The following is a 21447-nucleotide window of genomic DNA, read 5'->3' as shown; positions in this document are numbered from 1 at the left end:
AGAGAAACCCTGTCTCGAAAAACAAACAAACAAACAAACAAAAACAAACAAAAAACAAAAAACAAAAAAAAAAAAAAAAGAAGGGGAAGAAAATCTCTAGAGTAGCATAGGCAAACCGCAGCCTGACCTGCTAATAAAGTTTTATCAGAATTCACCATGCCCATTCAATTGCTATTATTTATGGCTGCTTGCACATTCCTGGTACAGGCTTGAGTGGTTGCAATAGACTGTTGCCTTGCAGAGCCTGATACACTTACTATCTGGATCCTTAAAACATGTCTGCTGACTCCTACTCTGAAACTTTCTTTACCTAGGACAGAGGTCTGGGCAGCTATTTGGCAAGTTCCTCAGCTAGCTCCTGGCACCAAGAGAGGCATGGATAGAGCAAAGATGGGTTTTTCTGCATAACTTGGTTTTTTTAGCCTCAGGCTTGCCATGCTGTCTTCAGCAATGCTCCAGGCCAAGCTTAAGGGCTTCGTGTATATCACCCATTCCATGCTTTTTGTATAAGCAGTAGTACCTAATGTATCAATAAGGCTGGTTGCCTTGGAAACTCAGGGGAGTGATGTGTTATTTAAGGGGATCAGAAGAGTCTACATGGCAGGTCGGTCCTTGCCAGAGTAGGGTAAATTAACCTAAGGTTTTATACATTAGGTACCACCTCTTTCATTCAGCAGCAGAGAGGGACCAGAGGTACAGAGTGGGTGAGCATCCAAGGTCAGAGGCTGTAAGCAGACTACAGAGCTCTTCTTAGCCCCTGAGCCCGCCTTAGAGTGTCTCCTTTGACCATAGTTGCACTGTCTTCTATGAAAGGAACAGTTTGTGGGATAGGAACCAGATGGCAGCCTCCCGTCATCCTGACCTCATCTGATGCTCAGTTTCCGGCAGCCCTTCATCAAACCTAAAGTCTGTGCAGACCCCTGGTGTTGCTCGAGGGGTAAGACTCAGCCCTGTCCTGCAGAGGAGTTAGACACACACTCCAAGTGAGGTTTCCTTTAATATGAAAAACATAGTTCAGTGCAAATAACAATGTGCTGGGTGCTATGGGAATGCAGGGGAGTAATGTTATTTAAGGGGATCAAAAGAGTCTACATGGCAGGCTGGTCATGACTCTGGTATAAGGGAATGAGGAAATTGTCTCTTGATACCTGCTATACACAGGTCTTCAGTGCATGCTGGTGGAGCTGAGCTTGCCAGCCTTCCCTGTGGCAGTGCCAGCCTTCCCTGTGGCAGTGGTTCTCAGATTTCCATGTGCCTGGAGTCCTCTCGAAGGCACAGGCTCATGAGCAAGGCTGAGTAGGACCCTGGACTTTTCTTCCTTTCAAGTTCTGTGTGACTCTGCTACTGCTGGGTCAGCAGGTAACTGTGAGAGCCTTGGTTATAAATCTGCACTTTCTGAGCTCTATTTTTTATTTTTAACAATGGAAAGTCCTTTGGGTCCCTGCTATGCCCACCTATCACTGTGTTATAGTTGTTAACTATTATAATGATAATAGATAAAAATAATAACACTTCAAGTGGTGCAACAGACACACACACACACTCCACTCACACACAAATGAGACAAAGCTATCTAGACCTATCTGGTCTGGTCTTCACTGTGTAATCCAGGCAAGCCTCAAGCTCATGGTAGTTTTCCTGCCTTTGCCTCCCACCTGCAGAGACTGCAGGCGTGAACCATCCTATCTGGCCCTAAAACAATAAGAGTCTCTGTCTCTGTCTCTCTCAGTGTCTCTCTCAGTATCTCTCTCAGAATCTCTCTCAGTCCCTCTCTCAGTGTCTCTCAGTCCCCCCCTTCTCTCCCCCCCCTCACTCTTTCTCTCTCTCCCCTCCCTTGAGTCTTCAGAGTTTTTTCTACAATATTTCTACAATTTTTATACAATATTGATATTGTATACACGTGTTTTCTTTTGTGTTCATTCTCAGGCACTGTCAGCCCAAGCATTAGCTTTTCCACAGCTGCCTAGACACTTTCTTAGATTATCCAGTCTTCTGCTTTGAGCTTGGCAAGCCTCAGGGCAGGCAATACCCTTTGTTGTATGTGAAGCCTTTCCATATACTTGAGAACTTGTATGCTATAGAACACCAGGACAGAATCGCAGGGTTTCAGGAAGTATGTCTTGCGACTTGGATAGTGTCTTGTTGCTCAATGGTCTGAGCTCACACAGTTTCTACCAGAAGTTACGAATGGATCTAGAACACTTTTCACGCAAAGTATCATGCAGAAGCTTTCCCTACACCACAGATAAAACTGGAATCACTCTCAATCTCTCTCCTCAGCCTCTATGTCTGTCTCACATATTCTAGAAACATCTCTTGGCATTTTGCAGCTCTGAAGACTTTTGGGGGTGGGAGGCCTACAGATCTGCCATCTGTGAATGAGAGAAAGGAGGTATGGCTAAAAGGCTAAGACAGGTGGCCTGGGCCCAGCTGTTATGACCCTCATTCCACTCATGTGGCCTTCAGACAGTCAGTCACCAGTAAAGTGATAAAGAGTTCTAGGCAGGATTAACTTTCTGCTCCCAGCGAAATGTGGATCCCGGCACAGTGCAGTACCTGACAGGTATACAGTATTTATTTAAATCATTAGTTACTGACTTTTAATGGCATAATTGTATCATGATGGGAGAGGCTGAGAAAGGGGTCAGAGTTCATCCTCTCAGGGGTCCAACAGCTCAGACTGAGTTCCTTTGAGGTGACCTTAGGCCGCAGGTAACTTGTTTCCTGTCATTTGGCTCTCTTTTGCTTCTCTAGTATATTTTGTTTGTAGGGAACCTGGTGGCTTGTAGGTATTTTTTTTTCTGTAAATTATTCCTCTTTGGGCAGCAGGAGCCAAGGGAATTGTTCTGATTATCTGTGGGCGCTGACAGAATGGGGGAGGGCATCCCAGGACTCCTAATAATACACAGCTTCCCAGACAAAGTCTTCCTTACAAATGCCCTCCTGTAGATGTTGCTAAGGAAGTAAACCCTATGTATATCTCTTCTCCACAAGTCTGCGCCTCTCACGGCCTCTGAAGCCAGGAAAGTTTCTCCTTCTGTAGAAGAAGAGATCTCTGCTTGCCCTGACACTGTAGTAGCTTCAAGCTTTCCTTGGAGTTCTCCAACGTCTGCCAAGGCCAGGAAACCACTGGGAGGAGAGGCAGGCTGACTGTAGGGAGGCTCAAATCTGCCACATAGATCTCTGTCTGGTTCACATTTTACCCAGAGTTTATTTGTCCCTCCATTCTAAGGATGTGACCAAGCATGCGCAGTATAGAATGATCTGTGTTTGCCTCTAGGACAATGTGGAGGGCCAGGGCCAGGGCCTTCCCTCTGCAGCTGACAGACTAGGGAGGGAGAGAGGCAGGGAGTCCCCATTACATCAGGGCCACAGAGCAAAGGAATGAAACTCAGGGAGCATAAACAGCAGTTCAGTAAAGACTGGGCGGTCAACATGGCCTCTCTGGGGAGTCATAGTGTGATTGAGACTTAGAGGAGCAGGGCTTGGCCTGGCACAAGGTATCATGAAGAAGAAGGGGCAGCCTTCTCCAAGCAGGATGAGGAACTGAGGCAGTCAGTGTGTTTAGAGACAGTGAAAGACAAAGGTAGCCACTGTACCTGGTGGGGTATTTGGCAGCTCCGCCAGGATACTTCACTTTGTTACGGTTGGACAGCCTCTCCCAGAGTTCCCGTCTCCCATTGTGTGCGTTAAGATAAGCATGTACTTGGAAACTTACCTTGAGGGCAGAGCCCAGGAACTCGAATTTTCTAATGAGTGAGGGTCAGCCTGGCCAATCCTCTGGACACGTGACACCAGGAAGCCAAAAGCAACCTCTCAGCAGCTCAGAAAAGATGCAATGAAAACAGAATTCCCGAGAAGTCACTGAGCTGCGGCCTCTACAGGAAGGAGGCCCAAGCCCTGGTCCTATACTTCAAACAGACATTGGAAGCGGATTTGTTGACTAAATAGTGTCGGTCAAAGAAGCAGATCACTGTAGAGAGCACGGGGGTTGTGGGGTGTTGTGGGGTGTTGGTGGGTAGAAGAGGGAGGCAAGCTTCTCTCCTCAGTGGTTTTGTTTAGTGGGGGGCAGTGTGAGGGTGTGAGAAACAGTAGACAGTTGGAGGGAAGGATAGCTGTAGAGTTAGCTTTCCTGGGTACCAGCCTGGCTCTCAGAGTCTTTGGACACGTTATTTAGATCCTCAAAGCTTCAGGGTTTTTTCTTTGTGCGGAAGCTGAGGTTACTTGTAGTAACAACACAACAGGTTTATTAAAAGCCAGATGCAAGAGTCATGCAGAGAAATGATCCGAGAACCATACTCAGCCAAGAGGAGCCATACCACGTAACCATTGTGTAAGAGGACGGGGAGATGCTGTAGTAGCTGGTGATGAGGATGCAGGGCATCATTCCAATGCTGCTCAGACACCAGGAAGTGGTTCTGGGAGTCCTCAGGCTTTGGAGTTTGGAATCCTCTTCTCCTTTAACTATGCTGAGACGAGTAACAGGATTCTAGTGGTGAGATCGAGGCAACCGAGCTTGTGGCTCCTGTCCTGGGCTGGGTGGGTAGCCGGTGAAGGAGACCTTGGTGTTCTTATGGTTGCTTTCATGGATGCTGAGCAAATGGCACAGTAGATACCCCAAGGGAAGCCTTTGGTCACAGGTTGTTACTTTGGCAATAGAGAACATTCGCTTGGTCTTACCACCTTCAGGCAGGCAATTTCCCGGACCACGGTTCTGTACTCAGTCCCCCTTCTCTGTGTTTCAGGTAACAGTGTGAAACCGGCCAGTTGGGAGAGAGAACAGGACCATCCCTATGGGGAAGAACTTTATCACATTGTGGATGAAGATGAGACCTTCTCTTTGGACCTGGCCAACAGGCCCCCTGTCCCTGTGCCCAGGCCAGAGGCTAGCGCTCCTGGCCCTCCCCCACCGCCTGACAACGAGCCATACATTTCTAAAGGTAAGTGTGGCCAGGGATGGTGCTCAGCGGGGCGGGGGTGGGGGCCTTCTGAGAGCCTCAGCAGGAACATCCTAGTTCCCTGGCTTTCTGAAGTGTTGCTCAGATTGTCTTCTTTTGGATGGTTGCCAGCCAGGGCAATAGGTCATAGGTCACAGGTCAGCACGAACTCTGGAGCTACACCAGAGACAGTGGTTAGATTCAGTGCTGCCTTCTGGAAGCATTCATGCACAATCGTAAGGCCAGAGGTAAATGGGAACCTAGTACATTTCTATCTCATAACGTGTCCTGTCGTCACCGTTCATCATTTTAATGGCTGGCACTTGTTGAAATCTACCAGGAACATTCTTCACACTTAATTTTTTACAATAGCCTTTAGGGTAAGGGCCTTGATCCCCATTTTATGGACGGGAAGTGGAAGATCAAAAGATCAGTCACAACTTAGCAGTGCCAGGGCTTGGCCCCTGACCCTGACTCCACAGCCAATATTTTAGCCACTAAATCAGGCTGTCTGCTTGCCCATGCTAATGAAAGCTGGCAAGAATTTAGTTTGACTTCTTCATTGTTTTTCCTGAGACGCTAGTTAGAGATTGAAGGCACATTTATTACACTTCTGGACCTGATTTTATTAATATGGTTTTATGCTCAGTGTGAGCAAAACTGCCAGCTCTGAACTCTTATTTGGTTTTGTTTGAAACAGGATTTTGACCAGGCTGGCCAGGAACTCCCAGGGACCCTTCTGCCTCTGCCTCCCAAGTGCTGGGATTACAGACATGCACTGCCACTACCCACTGTCATCCATTTTTAATAGCGTGTATTGTGGAAGTTGTGATGGGGCAGGTAGCACCCATCCAGAGCCTCAGGTGTCTGGGTTGGAGCTGCCAGATAAAATACAGGATGTCCAGTTAACTCTGAATCGCATATAAACAGCAAATACATTCGGATGCACCCATGTTTCAAGTAGCTAACTTCTTTGGTTTTAGTTTGGTTTTACCCAGTCCAGCAGTCCTACACTAGCATGTAGCATGGCTGTGGGAAGTTCTGTGTCACCAAGGTTTGCCATCTCCTCAGAAAACATCTCCGTTAGTCTTTTTGGATATTGCCCACTGACTAGCCCCCACCACACTCCCTACATGGACTGCTGGGTATTATACTGAGGGCTTTCTCTGATACGTGGCACTTCATTGCCCATTTCAGGGCAGACTGAAAGCCTCAGGGAATTAGCAGAGAGGGCCACTGTTCGGGCTGTGAATGATGGGAGTTGGCACCTTGCTTGTCGCTGTTGTGCGAGAACTCTGAAAGGCACAGTTGTGCGATCACCTGGTGATGCAGTGGTTGTCACTTAACAACCCACTATTTACTGCTTCACCCACTTCCAGTCTCACCTCCATCACCTCCTGTGGTAGCTAACCCTTTCATTGCTGTAACAATGCAACTTAAATAAGAAGAGGTTTTCTGTGGCTCGGGGTTTAAGGGTACAGCCCGTCACGGTCAGGGAGGGGGATGTAGCAGTATGAACAGTGGAAGCCGCAGAGGCAGGAGCATGAGGTAGCTGGTCATGTGGTGTCTGCAGTTAGGAAGCAGAGACACGATGGCTCAGCGCAGCTGCATTTAGTCTGGGATACCAGTCCGTGGGATGGTGCCACCTACGTTCATGGTGGGTCTTCCCTCCTCTGTTAAACCTTTCTGGAGATGCCCTCACGGGCACACCTAGAGGTGTGTTTCCTTGGTGATTCTAAATCCAGGCAGGTGGATGCTTCCTGGACATACTGCTAGCAATCAAATCCTTGATTCAGGGCCAGTTTCCGAGCCCACAAATACACACTGGTGACTCCTAAATGGGAGAGGAGGTGGCAGCTCATTGCTGAGAGGCAGCAGATACAAGCAGTGTAACAGGGGCAGTGGCTAGGAAGAGGTGTATCTCTTGTAAAATTAATTATTGTGTTATGAATACAAACCTTGAATTAATCCAGCAACTGTATTTCCTTATCTTTGCTAGTGCCCAATAGCCGCACAGAGAAACCTCAATACTGGGCAGCATTGGTTTATAGTAACCTCCTGTGCTAACCTGGCCACCTCCCTCCCCATCTCATTGTCCTTGCATATTATTGTTGATTTGGATCTTTGGGCTTCAGATTTTTTTTTTCCCCATTATGTCTTCTCTGACCCACCTCCTTGTGGCCAATCTGAATCTCCCTCTCTCTCCTTCTTTCCTGTCTGACATAAAGCTTTCCCCCTATTTTCTCTTCAGCCCAGCCATTGGGTGATCAGCATTTATTGACCAGGCAGAGAATAGAGGGTAAGAATTATTCACACAAAGTTGAGACAGGAGATTCTAGACATAAGCATTACAATGCCGTGTCCAGGTTGAAACAAGAGATGGGGGCAGAGAAATCAGCATTCGAACAACACAAGGGTCACCTTTGCACAGTACACACAAACACACCTACAATCGATGACTTCTTTCTGCCCAGCATAGGGCATGGGACAAGTCACCTTACCCATTAGGGCTTTAGTTTCCTTATCTATAAATGGCTATCATTACAGTGTGTGTCTACATTGATGCATGTCCTGGTAGATGACAGTATTCTGCTACAACTTTGTTTTGAAGGTCAGATGAGATATTACATAAGGAAATACCTTTAAATTGTGAGACACTGAAGAGACATCACTTGGACTAGTTAGCATGACGTCGCTACCCCACGGGCGTCCATCTCAAAGCTTAGAAATGAATAATGGTAATAAGGACTAGTGGTGCGTGTTTACACGCAGCGGGCTGTGCTCCAGGCGCTTGCTACTCGCTAGCCCTTAGTTCCCATGACAACCCAATGCTTTTAGCCTTCACTCTGCGTAAGACACAGGAACATGGAGAAAGTCAAGCTTATCATCCAAACTCATATGATACGTGAGTGGCGGGGCTGGGATTTGAACTGAGGGAGTCCTCTTCAGAGCCCAGGGAGCTACCACCAACAGAACGGTTCACTTTCCAATCTCTGTTGTCCTCTGCCTGTTCTCACCAGTGACTTCATCTTGGTGCCTCTGGAGGGAAACGTTTGACCCATTCTGCCAGGTAGAGTTCTGCTTGAGAGTACGGATTGGCCTACTAGGTGCCTCCTCTTGTTCTCTAGCTGTCGGGTCTTCCCAGATGCTTCTGTGTAGGGATCCTGGCACACTTCCTTCCCTCTCTCCTCTCCCCCGTCTGCCCTTCCTTGTATGTAGTGTGTGCCAGTGCGTGCGTTTGTTTGGATGCACTTGGAGCTAAAGCTGGGTGCTGGGGAGCAGTCCTCAATTGTTCCACCTCTGTCTATGTGTGCACGCATGTGTGTGTGTGTGTGTGAGAGAGAGAGAGAGAGAGAGACAGAGACAGAGAGAGACAGAGAGAGACAGAGAGACAGAGACAGAGAGAGAGAAAGACAGAGAAAGACAGAACATCTCTCCTTTAACTTGAGCTCACCACTTCAGCTATTAACCAGCAAGCTCCAGGACTCTGTTCATCTCCAACTCCGCAGTCCTGGGATTACTGATGTGAGCCACCCTACCCAGCATGCATACGGGTGCTGGGGAGCTCACACCTGGCGCACAGCAAGTGTTTTACCAACTCAGCCATTTCTCCAGCCCCTGGACCCCTTTTCTCTTTTTCTTTTGGTTTTTCAAAACAGGGTTTTACTATGTGCCCCTAGGTGTCCTGAAACTCACTCTGCAGACCCTTACTGAAGGCAAAGGAAAGGCGGGGGAGAGGCTGGAGCACCCTAGATTATTGTATAAACCGCCCCCACAGAGAGCGCTAATAGACAGGTATCCATACTGAACAGGGAGGGGGTTGAGGCCAAAGCCAACAGCCTTGAACTAAGATCCACCTGCCTTGGCCTCCCAAGTGCTGAGATCAAAGATGTGTGTTACCACCACCACCCATCTGAGTCTTTAGACAAGCTGTGGACATCCTCTGTCTGGCTTCTCTTTTAGCGGGGAGAGCCCATGTGTGTGTGTGTGTTCCCTGCCTTGAGTTGATACTCTGCTCTCTTACACTGTTTTCATCCAGAAATTTGTGCACAGTGGTCACGTTTATTACTTTTTTTGCACTAGATTAATATATATATATTTTTGTAAACGTGTGACAGTGTCTCCGAGAAAGACGTCTTGCTTCCACTCAGAATATTCTTTCTTTCACAGTTTTTGCAGAAAAAAGTCAGGAGCGGCTCGGGAATTTCTACGTTTCTTCTGAGAGCATCAGAAAAGGTAAGCCAGGGCGTGCCCTCGACTTCCTGCACACAAGTGGAACTTCCTGGAGGCTTCCTGTAACAAGGGTGGCCAAGCGTGACAGCAGCATGTGGCATTTATGGAGAGAGATCTGAGCCTTAGCTCAGGGGCGATGCTTCAGAGCCCCTTACTGAAGGCAAAGGAAAGTGGGGGAGAGGCTGGAGCACCCTAGATTATTGTACAAACCGACCCCACAGAGAGGGCTAATAGACGGGTATCCATACAGAACAGGGAGGGGTTTGAGGCCAATGCCAACAGCATGGCAGTGGGCCCAGCTCCGTCTTTATCTGTGTGTGGCACAGCCCTCTTGAACTACCTACTGTCCTCATGTTTACCAGCTCCACCTTGCTTTGTGTCATCTTTGATCAAAATTACTTTCTTGTAACAACCGGGACATCCAGTTTTCCCAAAGACCTTTTAAGGAAATTTGAAAAGCACCGAATACTGCAGGCAAACGTTGATCAGTTTCCTGTTGCCCAGCATAGGTAGCCAGCATTTCCCCACTTAAGATTGCTTGGAAAAGCAGCCCCAGTGGGGTGCAAGCTCGCAAAGCGATTCCTCAAAGTCTGGTCTCAGGGGAAATCTGGAACATACTCCATGAACTGAGACATATGATGTCAAGCTGTCTTCACATGTCCCAACGGCCCAGTCACTTCTGCAAGTAATTCAGGTTGCCGCCTGGAGACTGGCAAGCTGCCCTCCTACCTCTGACGTAGAAAGATGCCCTTTAATCGTGATGAAATAGAGGTTGGTACAAAACAGCCCGAGGACAACCTGGCAGCACTAAGCACCTAGTTTATATCTGTGCCACCAGACCAAGGCGGCAACCTCATTGGTATTTTGTGCCCATGAGTTCAGAGACAGGTCTGGGAAAAGCTTCCCGGCTGGAGTCTTCCTGATAACTTTTCTGTTCTATGGGGGGATTTATATCTAGAACATTGATCCTCAAATAGAGAGGGCATTTTGTTCTTCCTTCCCAGAGGGCACTTAGCAATAACTGGGGACATCTTGGGTTGTTGAATCCAAGAAAAGTCACCCAGTAGGTGATGACTAGAGATGCTGCTCATTACCTCTAATGCACAGAATGAGCTCCCATGATGCAGAGCGATGATCCAGCCCAAAATATCAGCAGTCTCCAGGTGAAGAAACCCCGCCATAGATGCCATCTGTGCTGTGGCTCTATCTGTGTGAATGCAATAGTGTTGAAATTATTGGCGACGTTCCCACCTTGGTTCCCTGTCCTCCCCCACCTTCTCTTTGTTCCATGCGTCATTGTTCCTTCTGATACAGCAGACGGTTCCCGGGAGTCTGTGTCCACCATTTTTATCTGCCGTTCTTTCCAGAGCCACTTGTGAGGCCATGGAGGGACAGGCCGCCATCGAGCATCTACGACCCATTTGCTGGGATGAAGACGCCGGGCCAGCGGCAGCTCATCACCCTGCAGGAGCAGGTGAAGCTGGGCATCGTCAACGTGGACGAGGCTGTGCTGCATTTCAAAGAGTGGCAACTCAATCAGAAGAAGCGATCTGAGTCCTTCCGCTTCCAGCAGGTAGGTAGCCAGCGATGCCCCTTCTCCTCCTCCCCACCTCCCAGCCATAGAGGAGGCAGCTGAAGCTGTCATGTATGACATTGGAACTGGATGGGGGAACCTGCGAGCATTGTGTATCCTGCTCAGTGGCTGTGCCTAAGAGTGACCTTGTCTGGAACCCTGGCTAAAAGCTTTATGAGGCTGGAGGTCAGGAACAAATTTCCTTTATCTTCCAGGTCTGCCTCGGCACATGGCCTGCCACCTCTGCTTGAGAGCTTTGTTCTTCAGGGTCCTTTGCTTCTCTCTCACGGTTGATATTCACTCCTTAGGACATGAAGAAAACTTGGAAAGTCCTCAAGAAGTAGGATGAAATTAACATTACAAGAAGCTGCAGAGTCTAAACCTCCTGAGTTAAATCAGTCTGTCTGTCTATCTGATTATCTGTCTGTCTCTGTCTCTGTCTCTGCCTGTCTCTCTCTTTCACACACACAGCAAATCTCTCTAGGCATTTTGTCAATATAACCAAAGGCAAAGATCTGTAAAACATGGAACATACTCTCTCAGGGCTGCCCTCTGGCAGGGCACATAAGAGAGGACTGGGGTTCACAGCAGAGTCCTGCTTTATCTGTATGATCTGAAGATTGTTGTTGTTCTGAGACAGGATTTTATTATATAGTCTTGGCTGACCTGGAACTCACTGTGTAGACCAGGCTGTTCTCAGATTTATAGAGATCCACCTGCTTCTGCCTCTGGAGCGCTGGGATTACATGCATGCACTACCTAGCCCAGCTGGTTTGAGAATGTTTATGAGATAATAAACAACTTCACACACACACACACACACAATTTTCATATATTCACATTAAAAGTGAGAAAATAAGGACATGGCGACTAAGGGACATATTCAAGTCCACTTCTGTAGTGAATGATAAGGTCTCCCCAGTGGTGTATTACAGTCCCTGGTGTCCCTACCTCTGACTTGACAGCTACATCTAAGTGGCAGCAGCATCTGACCCTAGGAGGGGAGCTGTGCCTTTGGGGATGTGGCTAAGATGTCAGGACAAGCAGAAGATAGCCCTAGTTGAGCTCTGACAGTTGTCCAGCAGATACTGTGTGTGCTATAGCTTGCCTGGATGACTCTCTGTGGCTCCTCACAGCACAGCTGTCAGGGAGACGTCATGGCCTCTGATTTTCAGGAAGCTGAGGCTCAGACTGGAAGAACTACTCAGGGCAGACTCGCTTGCTGGCTCTAGAGTCTACGCTCCCCTCCCCACACCTCTACCACTGCATGTCCTTAACTCTACCAGCTGTGTTTTTAACATGAGGACGCTCTTTCCCAGATGCCTTCCTCTCTAGGTGGTCTTAAGGGTGGTGGCACCCTGTGATGTTAAACACAGGGCTCCAGGCCCCTTTCACTTAGGAACCCTAGAACTGCTGCCGCCCTGAGCAAAGTCTACTGGCCCCAAACTGATTTTTTTTCCCCTCCACATTAAATACTGTGACCATGTGACAAAGTAGCTGTAAGCTGTCTCTGGAGCTGGCAGCCCAAGTCATACCCTTAGTCTGCCTCTTACACCTGGATGGTGTGGGTTCGCTGTGTCTCCACTTCTCCCCCTTTGACCTGTGAAGGGAAGGGAGAGAGTGTGAGCCAAGAAAAGCATCTCTCATGCCTGAGACAGTGTTAGTGAATATCTTGTACACCATAGGGAAGCATCATCTGTCAATAAAAAGTTCATGGCCTATTAGCTGAGGCAGGAAGTAGGAGGCGGGAGTTCCGGCAGGGAGAGAGGAACTCTGGGATAGAGTCAGGTTTGGGAACAGCTTTGCCCCAACTCCGAGGAGACAGATACATGAAACTGAGGAGAACTTAGACTAGTTTAAACGGCATAATTGACTTCTGAGCTAGTGGGGATGGGCCAAAGCGTGTGGCCTAGGCAGCTATCCATAAATAACAAGTCTCAGAGTCATTATTTCAGGAACTGCGGCACGGGTGGAAAAGCCCGTAGTTATAGCGCAGACCAATCATTAGCTTTCTCTCCATACCTACTCAAGAAGCGTCCCCCCCTGCACACTACCTTGTTCAGAGTCCCGGGACACTTGCTGGGGTTCATGTTCATAGCAGAAAAACCCAGCTGGCAGAAGTACACATTAGTCTGTACCCTGACAGCCTCCGCTGTCCAGGACGGTAATATGTCAGCTAGTCCTGGGGTAACCACTTTCTTTTCCCGCTGCTTCTGTCTGTTCCTCTGTCTTTCTCATTCCTGTCCCTCATGTGTGGGCACTGCCTAGACTCTCTATAGCTCTTCCTTTGTGCAGATAACTCTTGTCCAGTTCCAAAATTGCAGCTATTAGCTGGACATGTTCTCCTGAGGGGCACTAGACCTGAGGCTTGTCCAGCCACGTAGTGTCCTTTCTGTTTATCTCTCAAGACCCCAGACAGACTTTGGGGTTCTCCCACTCATAGGCAGTAACTTGGAGATCTCACCTGCTTCTGTGGTGGTTTTCCTTTGTGTCTTTTCATTCCTCTAGCCATGTCCTCCCTGGTTACCTGCATCAGGCCAACTACTTGGCCACTAGATGGGTTTCCTTGCCTCTGTCTCTTCCACCCCCAGGTCATTACGATGACCATCGTATGACGTTCCTTGTTGCTTGGTCTTTAGCCCACAGCTGCAGACCAACCAACCCTTCCAGTCTGGCTTCCTGTGGCTCTCTCATAACCACCCGCGACTCCCACCAGACTGTTTAGACATCCCCAGGGTACTGAATACTCAGATGTTTATCCTCCCAGGGATGCCCAGGCACTGCTGCTGTGCACTGACTTAAGTTAGAAACTAATGTTGACCTTCATGTATCCAGTCAACATTTATTGAATGACTACAGCTGTCTAAATGATAGAATCACAGAAAGGTCCATGAACCTGGTCTTTGGAAAGCCCATGGTGTACTTGAAGAGGCAGGGTACATATGTGTACACATGCATATACTGTATGCAAGGCAGTGTAGCCCACGTGGTTGGTATGGACAGGACTAAGGCCTGGGGCCATCTGGGAAAGGCTTCAGGGAAGTAGCCTTGACCCAGGCCTGGGACAGATTTATAGAAATCAGGGTCTCTTGAGGTCAGAGGACTGAGCAGAGAGCACAGTCAGACACAGGAATGAACTCAAGTCTGTCAGGGTGGGGTTGGTTATGAGGCATGGGTGGAGGAGGGCAGTGGGTTCTGAGGCTGAGAATGGGACCGGGCATTTGAAAGTAGAGTCTACTGTAGAAAAAAAAAATAGCACATTTCAGGCACAATTTATCAGACTTGAGTTTCTCTGGGGGCCATCTTGAAAGATGTGACGGTAACGTCCTGGCTCCTATAAAGAGCTTTGGGTAAGAATGGAATTCCAATATCCAAAGGCTGCCATTCTGCTGGATACTTAAACAACAAATAAATTATTTTCCAGGAAAATCTTAAAAGACTAAGAGAGAGCATCACCCGAAGACGGAGAGAGAAGCCAAAGTCTGGGAAGCACGCAGGTAGGTGGCTTCTCAGAGCTCTCCATCACTAGGGGATGTCACATCACCAGGGGGTGTCACATCACTAGGGGGTGTCACATCACCAGGGGGTGTCACATCACTAGGGGGTGTCACATCACCAGGGGGTGTCACATCACCAGGGGGGTGTCACATCACCAGGGGGTGTCACATCACCAGGGGGTGTCACAACACCAGGGGATGTCGCATCACTAGGGGGTGTCACATCACCAGGGGATGCCATTGCTGCCATCCCTGACCCTCCCTGCTACTGTGTCCCGAGTGGACAGACTGCTTGCCCAGCGTCTGTTTTCAGATCCAGGTCCTTCACTAGACAGGGAGATCCTTGGAGGCGATGGGTTGGCCTTGTCCCTTCTATAAATGCTGGAGTACCAGGAAAAGCATGTCCCCTCCCATGAGAGAATGAACGGACAGAGCCCCCTCCCACGCACAGAGGATTGTTCCATCTTCTCTCTTGGCTCCATCTTAGCACTTAAGAGAATGTGGGCACCAACAGAGCAGAGAAAGCCCCTCTGTCTTTATCACGAGTATCTAGGGACCCACTATGTGACAGTAGGGCCATGAATGACTGTTTTATATATATATATATATATATATATATATATATATATATATATATATTATGAACGCAATCTTCTGTCCCCTCTAAACCTCTCATGACACCAGCCATGTGGTGCCACTTGTCCTGAGCAAGGACAAGGAGCCTTCAGTAGGTTGGATCTCTGTGCTAGACTTCAGCAAGAGGAGCCCCTTACTAAGAGAACTAAGCAACATCCGGGTCTTCTTGTGTGTTCAGCTGTGGGCAGGTGACTTCTCCTGAGCCTCTTGCTCAGGCTCCTCCTTCACAACCTGAATCCTTGTAACGGGACTGTGGGTCAGTCCAGCAGCCCCCTTTCTGAGAAGACTCTGGGCTATTGTAGGCTTCTGTATTCTGTCTCTGTCAGGACACCTGGAGGGCCTGCTTGCTGTCCCAGGCATGCCTCTTTCTGCCCTAATCACTGTTACCTCATTTCCTCATTCCCAAGACTCCGACTCCAATGTGCAGGCTAAGTGTGGCTCTTTCTCCTGTGCCATGGCTATAGCCAAACCACCGCCATCTCTTGGTGGAACTAGTACAGTCGTTTCCGGACTCAGCTCTACCCTTCTGTACCCTCACCCTTCTGCAGTTCATCCTCCAACCTACAGCTAGTGTCCTTTTATAGATAAAGTGTCATAAGGCTGGGTGTCATGGCAGGTCATTTTAATCTCAGTTCTTATGAAGCAGAGAAGGACAATTATTTGTGAGTTTGACGCCAGCTTGTTTACACAATATGATTCTATCACAAAAATGTAACTAATAACGACAACAACAATAACAACAACAACAACAATAAACACTAGGGGTTAGGAAAATGGCCCAGTAGTTAAAAGTCTGTATTGCTCTTTTAGAAGACCTGAATTTGATTTCCAGCAGTCATACTGGGTCATTCTTGCCACATTTAACCCCAACTCCAAGGGGTCCACTGCCCTCTTCTGGCCACTCTGGGGAACTGCGCTCATGTACACATTACCCTCACACACAGACAGATAATTTAAAATAGCAGTAGTAATGTAAAAGAATTAAATATCGGAGTATGCCACACTCTGCTCTCAGTACTCTGGGGGCTCTTGTCCCACACAGAGGAAAAGCAGACTCTCTGCTGTGGCCCCCAAGGCCTCACATTATGTGACCTCTGTATTCAATCTCTGCCTTGGTCTGAGCATTAATAACTCCCTCGCAATTGCTCCAACAAGCAAGCACAGGTCTCTCCTTAGGGCCTTTGCACCTCTTTCTCCACAACCCGGCCTACTGGCTCCTTTTCTTCCACAGGAGGCTTCCCTACCATCCTTTCAGATGAGCTTGCTTCCTGCCCTCTGTGACACAGACCAGGATTTCCTTAGTCTTCTGTTCTGATCCAGTCACAGGCCAGCATCTTTCCTCCCTTCCCTGCTTCCAAGATGGTGGGAGCATGCATGGTTTGCACCCCGCTGACTCCCCAATCTGCAGTGTAGTCCTGATGGCTTTTTAGGAAGTCTCTGTTGGAATAAAGGCTTTCCGTCAAACGTCTGCTGACGGCAGTCATTCCACACAGTCACCAAGTATCAGCATCCAGCTCGAGAAGAAACCCAGGCTCCTCTCCGTGTGTGATCTGCTAGCTTCTGAGTTGTCCTTTTGCTCATGTGCGTTTGGTTTTTCCCATAATGCCTAGCATGGTGTCTTTCCAAAAGTAGTTGGCTTAGAGAATGTAATGATTTTGAGTAGGTAAGGAAAAGGCTTAGGGAACTCATCCTCGTGCTTCCTTTTTTTAAAACACAATTATTTATGTTATTTTTAAAAGGTTTATTTATTTATTTATTTATTTCATGTATCTGGGTACACTATTGCTGTCTTCAGACACACCAGAAGAGAAAATAGGATTCCCCATTACAGATGGTTGTGAACCACCATGTGATTTCTGGGAATTGAACTCAGGACCTCTGGAAGAGCAGTCAGTGCTCTTAACCTCTGAGCCATCTCTCCAGCCCCTAGCACTTCTTTTTAAATATCTAGATTGTAAATGTATAACCCCCTCCCTGGGGCAGAGGATGTGGGGAGGGCTCAGCGTGTCTGCTTGCAGGGTAGAGAAGAGGAGAAAGCTGACATGGTAGAAAGTCAGGCTGCACCCACAGTGCAGTCAGTCACCTGGGCTCAGAAAATAGGGCTCTCAGTCGGAAAGGACTGAAGTGCTTTTTAAAAGTAGAGCATATGCATGCAGAGACAGAAGCACTGATGAGACGAACTGTGTCAAGCTTCTGAGCACAGGCCATGTCTTGGCTGATAACCCCAGTGTGAGAAGTCCGGGAGGGTACAGCAGTAGACTCACACACACTCAGGGGCCAGGGCTCTGGCTCACGAACTGAGACTTTGGGGTCTCATTATAGCTGTCCTCCCCTGGGCTCCATCTGTCATATGGAGGAACCGTCTGAGCACTGTGGTAGACACCTATATCCCAGCACTTGGAAGGTTAAATCAGGAGGACCGCAAGTTCTGGACCATCCTGAGCGTCACTGTAGGACCCCACAAAGTTCACCCAAGGCTGATCAGGCTCGGAATAATGACTTCCCTCCATCTGTATCTATAGTCTAAATCAGAATGCTCATTGTGTAAAGGTCTCCAGAGAAGCACAGCCAACTTCCCTCCCCTCTTTTGAGATCCTCTGACATGGGATTCTGCTTTGGAGAGGGGTAATGTCAGTGACTTTAATTAGTGCCGTGACTATAAAAAGACTGAACTATGGATATTTGGACACTGTTGGTTAACTTTCCATCGCTGTAACAAATCACTGAGATAATCAATTTACAAATAGACAAGGCTTGGGAAGACTCAGTAGATAAAAGGCCCTGGCTGCTAAGTCTGGTGACCCAAGTGTGAGGAGAGAATCAACTCTCTCTGGTTGTTTTCTGAACTCCACTGTTATACCATGGCACACACACCTACTTCTCTCCCCTAAACAAAATGCTTTTTTTTTTTTTTTTTTTTTAAGTAAAGAAAACCAGGTGAATTTTGGCTTACAGTTTTGTAGCTTTGAGTCTGTGATTGGTTGCTCTGTAATCCTGTGGCTTGGGATGAGGCTGTAGATCAGAAGCTGTACAGAGAACTTAGAGAAACAAAATCCCCTCACAGCTGGTGTGATGGTTTGTAAATGCTCAGCCCCAGAGAGTGGCATTATTAGAAAGTTGTGGCCCTGTTGCTGTACTGTGGCCTTGTTGGAGTAGGTGTGTCACTGTGGGCGTGGGCTTTAAGACCCTCATCCTAGCTGCCTGGAAGCCAGTATTCTGCTAGCAGCCTTCAGATGAAGATGTAGAACTCTCAGCTCCCCCTGCACCATGCCTGCCTGGATGCTGCCATGTCCCTACCTTGATGATAATGGACTGAACCTCTGAACCTGTAAGCCAGCTGAATTAAATGCCCTTATAAGAGTTGCCTTGGTCATGGCTTCTGTTCACAGCAGTAAAACCCTAATTAATACAGCTGAAAAGGAGACAAAAAGGGGGAAAGACAGAAACAGTTCTCATCGTCTCTTTCCGGGCAGCCTCCAATAATCTAAAGGCTTCTCCTTGACCCCTCTTAAAGCCACCGCCACCTCCCAATAGCACGGTTTTGGGTGGAGAGATGGCTCATGGCCAGGAGCACTTGCTGCCCTCACACAGGACCCAGAGGGATCCCAGCGCCAGCGTGGTAGCTTACAATTATTTCTAACTCTGGCTCTAGGAGAGCTGGTGCCCTGTTCTGGCCAGGAACACTGGATATTGGGAAGTTGGATTCTGTCCTTTGGGGTCAGGCAGGAGGTATCACGGCACCTGCCAAAGAGAAGGGCATCATTTGTGGTTGGGTAGATACGACTTATTAAACTGTGAGCTTTAATTCTAAGTATACATACTGGCTTGCAATGCTCTGTTCTGTGGGTTTGCACAATGCACTCTGTGTGGGCCTCAGGACCTCTCTATATGTATACTATGGGCCACTGGCAGAAAGAATTCTGTTGCCCAAGCCACTGAAAACCATTGGCACACATCTCATCAACCAGTAAGAACCTTGGGGTTGGTGAGTGGCACCTCAATCTGTGTGACATTCTCTAAGAAGTGTAACTCATTCTGACCCCAGACTGATTCAAATTTGAAAACTGCGGTTGCCATAGAAAATGACACATATTACCATTTTTCTTTCATCCGGCTTGGAACACCGAGGACCCTTGAAAACGGATCCTCTATTTGTGGTCTTCAGCCCCAGGGAGTGGCTTTGTGGTATAGGGAGTCAATGGCACAGTCAATCAGGTGGTGCTTGTTGATCCTGTGGCCCCACAGGGAAGACAGCTGATATTTGTGTTCCAGGTGTGTCCTGGGAGGCAGAGCCAGCAGAAGCCCAGGAAACCTGGGCTCTGCTCCTTGCCTTATTGACTGAATCACTTCCATATCTAGGGCCCTTCCTCTACTCATTGTGCAGCTTCGTTTCCTCGAAGGGTTATAATCACCCGTGGAATAGAAACGTCGCAAAACACAAAGGGAAATAATAACACAGAGGAATACAGTCCAGGAACGCTATCAATACACATGGGGAAAAAAATCAGTCCTGACGTCGTGCCTTCAGGCAAAGAGTGGCGGTGTTTTAGAAACATTTAGCCTGTTGCCGAGTTTTAAACCGTTGACCTCTGGTCCTTTTCATCCTGTGTGCTTTTCTTTTTTTTCTTCATAGAAGTGGTGGGAAATTAACCACAGTGAAATCAGTCGGTCTGGAAACCTTAAAAAGGTTGTAAAGTGGCTCGCTTTAAAAAAAAAAAAAAAGGACAGATAAAAACTGAGAAGGAAAGGAAAGAGTGGTATATCCACATGGACTCTGAGACTTGCTGTTCACCTGTGAGAGCATGCCTTAGCCACACCCCGTGCCTAGAGCAGTGAGCACAGCTAGGGCTTCTCCAGCCGGGTAATCAAAGAGCTTGGGACATGAGTAGTACTCCCCATTTCTCCATAGGGCTCTAGTTTATTCATTAGCTTTCTTGGTGGGACTCTGGCTTGGGCAAGAAGGGTCGCCTTTGAATCCCTGTTGCACTTGCTCCCTGGAAGAAGTGTCTGAAACAAAGCACAATTCCAAAGTGTCCTCCTCTTTAACCCTTGCTCCCATGGTTTCCCTTGTCTGCTTCATATTCACAGGGTCAAGTGTATGTGTGTGTGTGTGTGTGTGTGTGTGTGTGTGTGTGTGTGTGTGTGTGTAAGCTGATGGCATACCAGACAGCTTACTCTGCCCACTAGCACAAGTTATTTATGCTCCCAGGACCCTGAGGTCGAAATCTTTGGAGGACTAACAAGGCAGTGCCCAGCCTTGAAGAGGTCAGGTTGACACTGAGCTGGGTAAGGACTGTGCGTTTTTACCATGAATCAGCCTCAGAAGTCACTGTCCTCCTCGCGGAGGACTTTGGTCACAAACGCTCAGGGCCACTGTTGTCAGGGTAGGTTGCCCATCCCAGACCCCCTCATCTGTTATCCTTAGTAATTTCAAGGAGCAAGAGGCCCTAGGAGTGGGGAGCAGCCTGGACTTCAGGGCCAGGGTCCACATCTCAGTTTGGCATGTCCAGCTGTGCGATGGGGGAACAACTTTACTCGTCTGTGCTCTCATTGCTTCTGGGAATGAGAGTAACAGTGCAAGTTTCTTGGGTTTTACGAGGATCCAGTGAACTAAGAAGATGGGGTTGTTAAAGTGATCCTGGTGTGCAGGGTGGTTTATTACCATCAGGGGTGTTCATGACCCTTTCTTAGGCAGGGGGCTAACTCAGAGAGGCTGGTTGCAAAGCTGCCAAGTGGTGAGTCTCAGAGCCCAAGCTGTGTCTACGTGTATCTTCTTTCCACTCTCTGAGATGGAAGATCTCTTCTACCCATTTCTTGTGTCCTGTCATCCCTTTACTCTGCTGGGCCACTCTGGATTCTGTGGCTTTTCACTGCTGAAGTGGGACAAGACTCCAGGGGTCTCTCTCTCTCTCTCTCCCCTCTGGGCCCAGGCCCAGGAGACAGATGGACAATGAGTATGGGAGACATTTGGCAATGACAGCCTGCCTGAATCTCTTCCTTTCTTCTGACTCCAGACCTGGAGATCACAGTCCCAATCCGACATTCACAGCACCTGCCAGAGAAAGTGGAGTTTGGCGTGTATGAGAGCGGCCCCAGGAAGAGTGTCTTGCCGGCCAGGACAGAGCTGAGACGCGGGGACTGGAAAACGGACAGCATGTCCAGCACAGCAAGTAAGCAGCAAACCAGGGGTGCCCTGCTCCTGCAGCAAGCTAGGGGTGACCTGCCTCCTGCAGCAAGCCAGGGGAGCCCTTCTTCCTGTACTCCAGATGGCACCTGTTGGCCTTGCCAACACCCTCCGGAGCCCAAGACTCAAATGGGACCTGATTTGGTTTTGAGAGGTGTGGGGTATGTGGACTAGTTGGTCTGGGGCATTTGCCCAGTTGTATGATAATTTATAAATAGCGACCTAATGATTGTCAGCAGAGGTGGAAAGATTTGGCCCAGCATTGCTTTATAATAATTCTTTTGTTTTGCTTTGTTTTATATTTTGTTTTGTTGAGACAGGGTTTTTCTGTGTAGTCCTGACTGTCCAGAAACTCACTCTGTAGATCAGGCTGGCCTCAAACTCACA

At 48.2% G+C, this 21447-nt stretch overlaps 1 protein-coding gene across 1 annotated transcript in view; it reads left to right on the top strand.

Moving 5' to 3' along the window:
• Pik3ap1 (phosphoinositide-3-kinase adaptor protein 1) overlaps positions 1–21447 on the top strand; it is a 114592-nt gene that overhangs the window by 78420 nt on the left and 14725 nt on the right. The window contains exons 10-14 of the mRNA XM_021152078.2: positions 4746–4940; positions 9108–9173; positions 10538–10743; positions 14168–14240; positions 20891–21046. Of these exons, the coding sequence (XP_021007737.1) occupies positions 4746–4940; positions 9108–9173; positions 10538–10743; positions 14168–14240; positions 20891–21046 (696 nt within the window). The remainder of the gene's footprint in view (positions 1–4745; positions 4941–9107; positions 9174–10537; positions 10744–14167; positions 14241–20890; positions 21047–21447) is intronic.

The sequence above is a fragment of the Mus caroli genome, chromosome 19 (genome assembly GCF_900094665.2).
Source record: "Mus caroli chromosome 19, CAROLI_EIJ_v1.1, whole genome shotgun sequence".
NCBI lineage: Eukaryota > Metazoa > Chordata > Mammalia > Rodentia > Muridae > Mus > Mus caroli.
The sequence above is the reverse complement of the archived record's forward strand: the minus strand, read 5'-3'. Positions and strand labels throughout refer to the sequence as shown.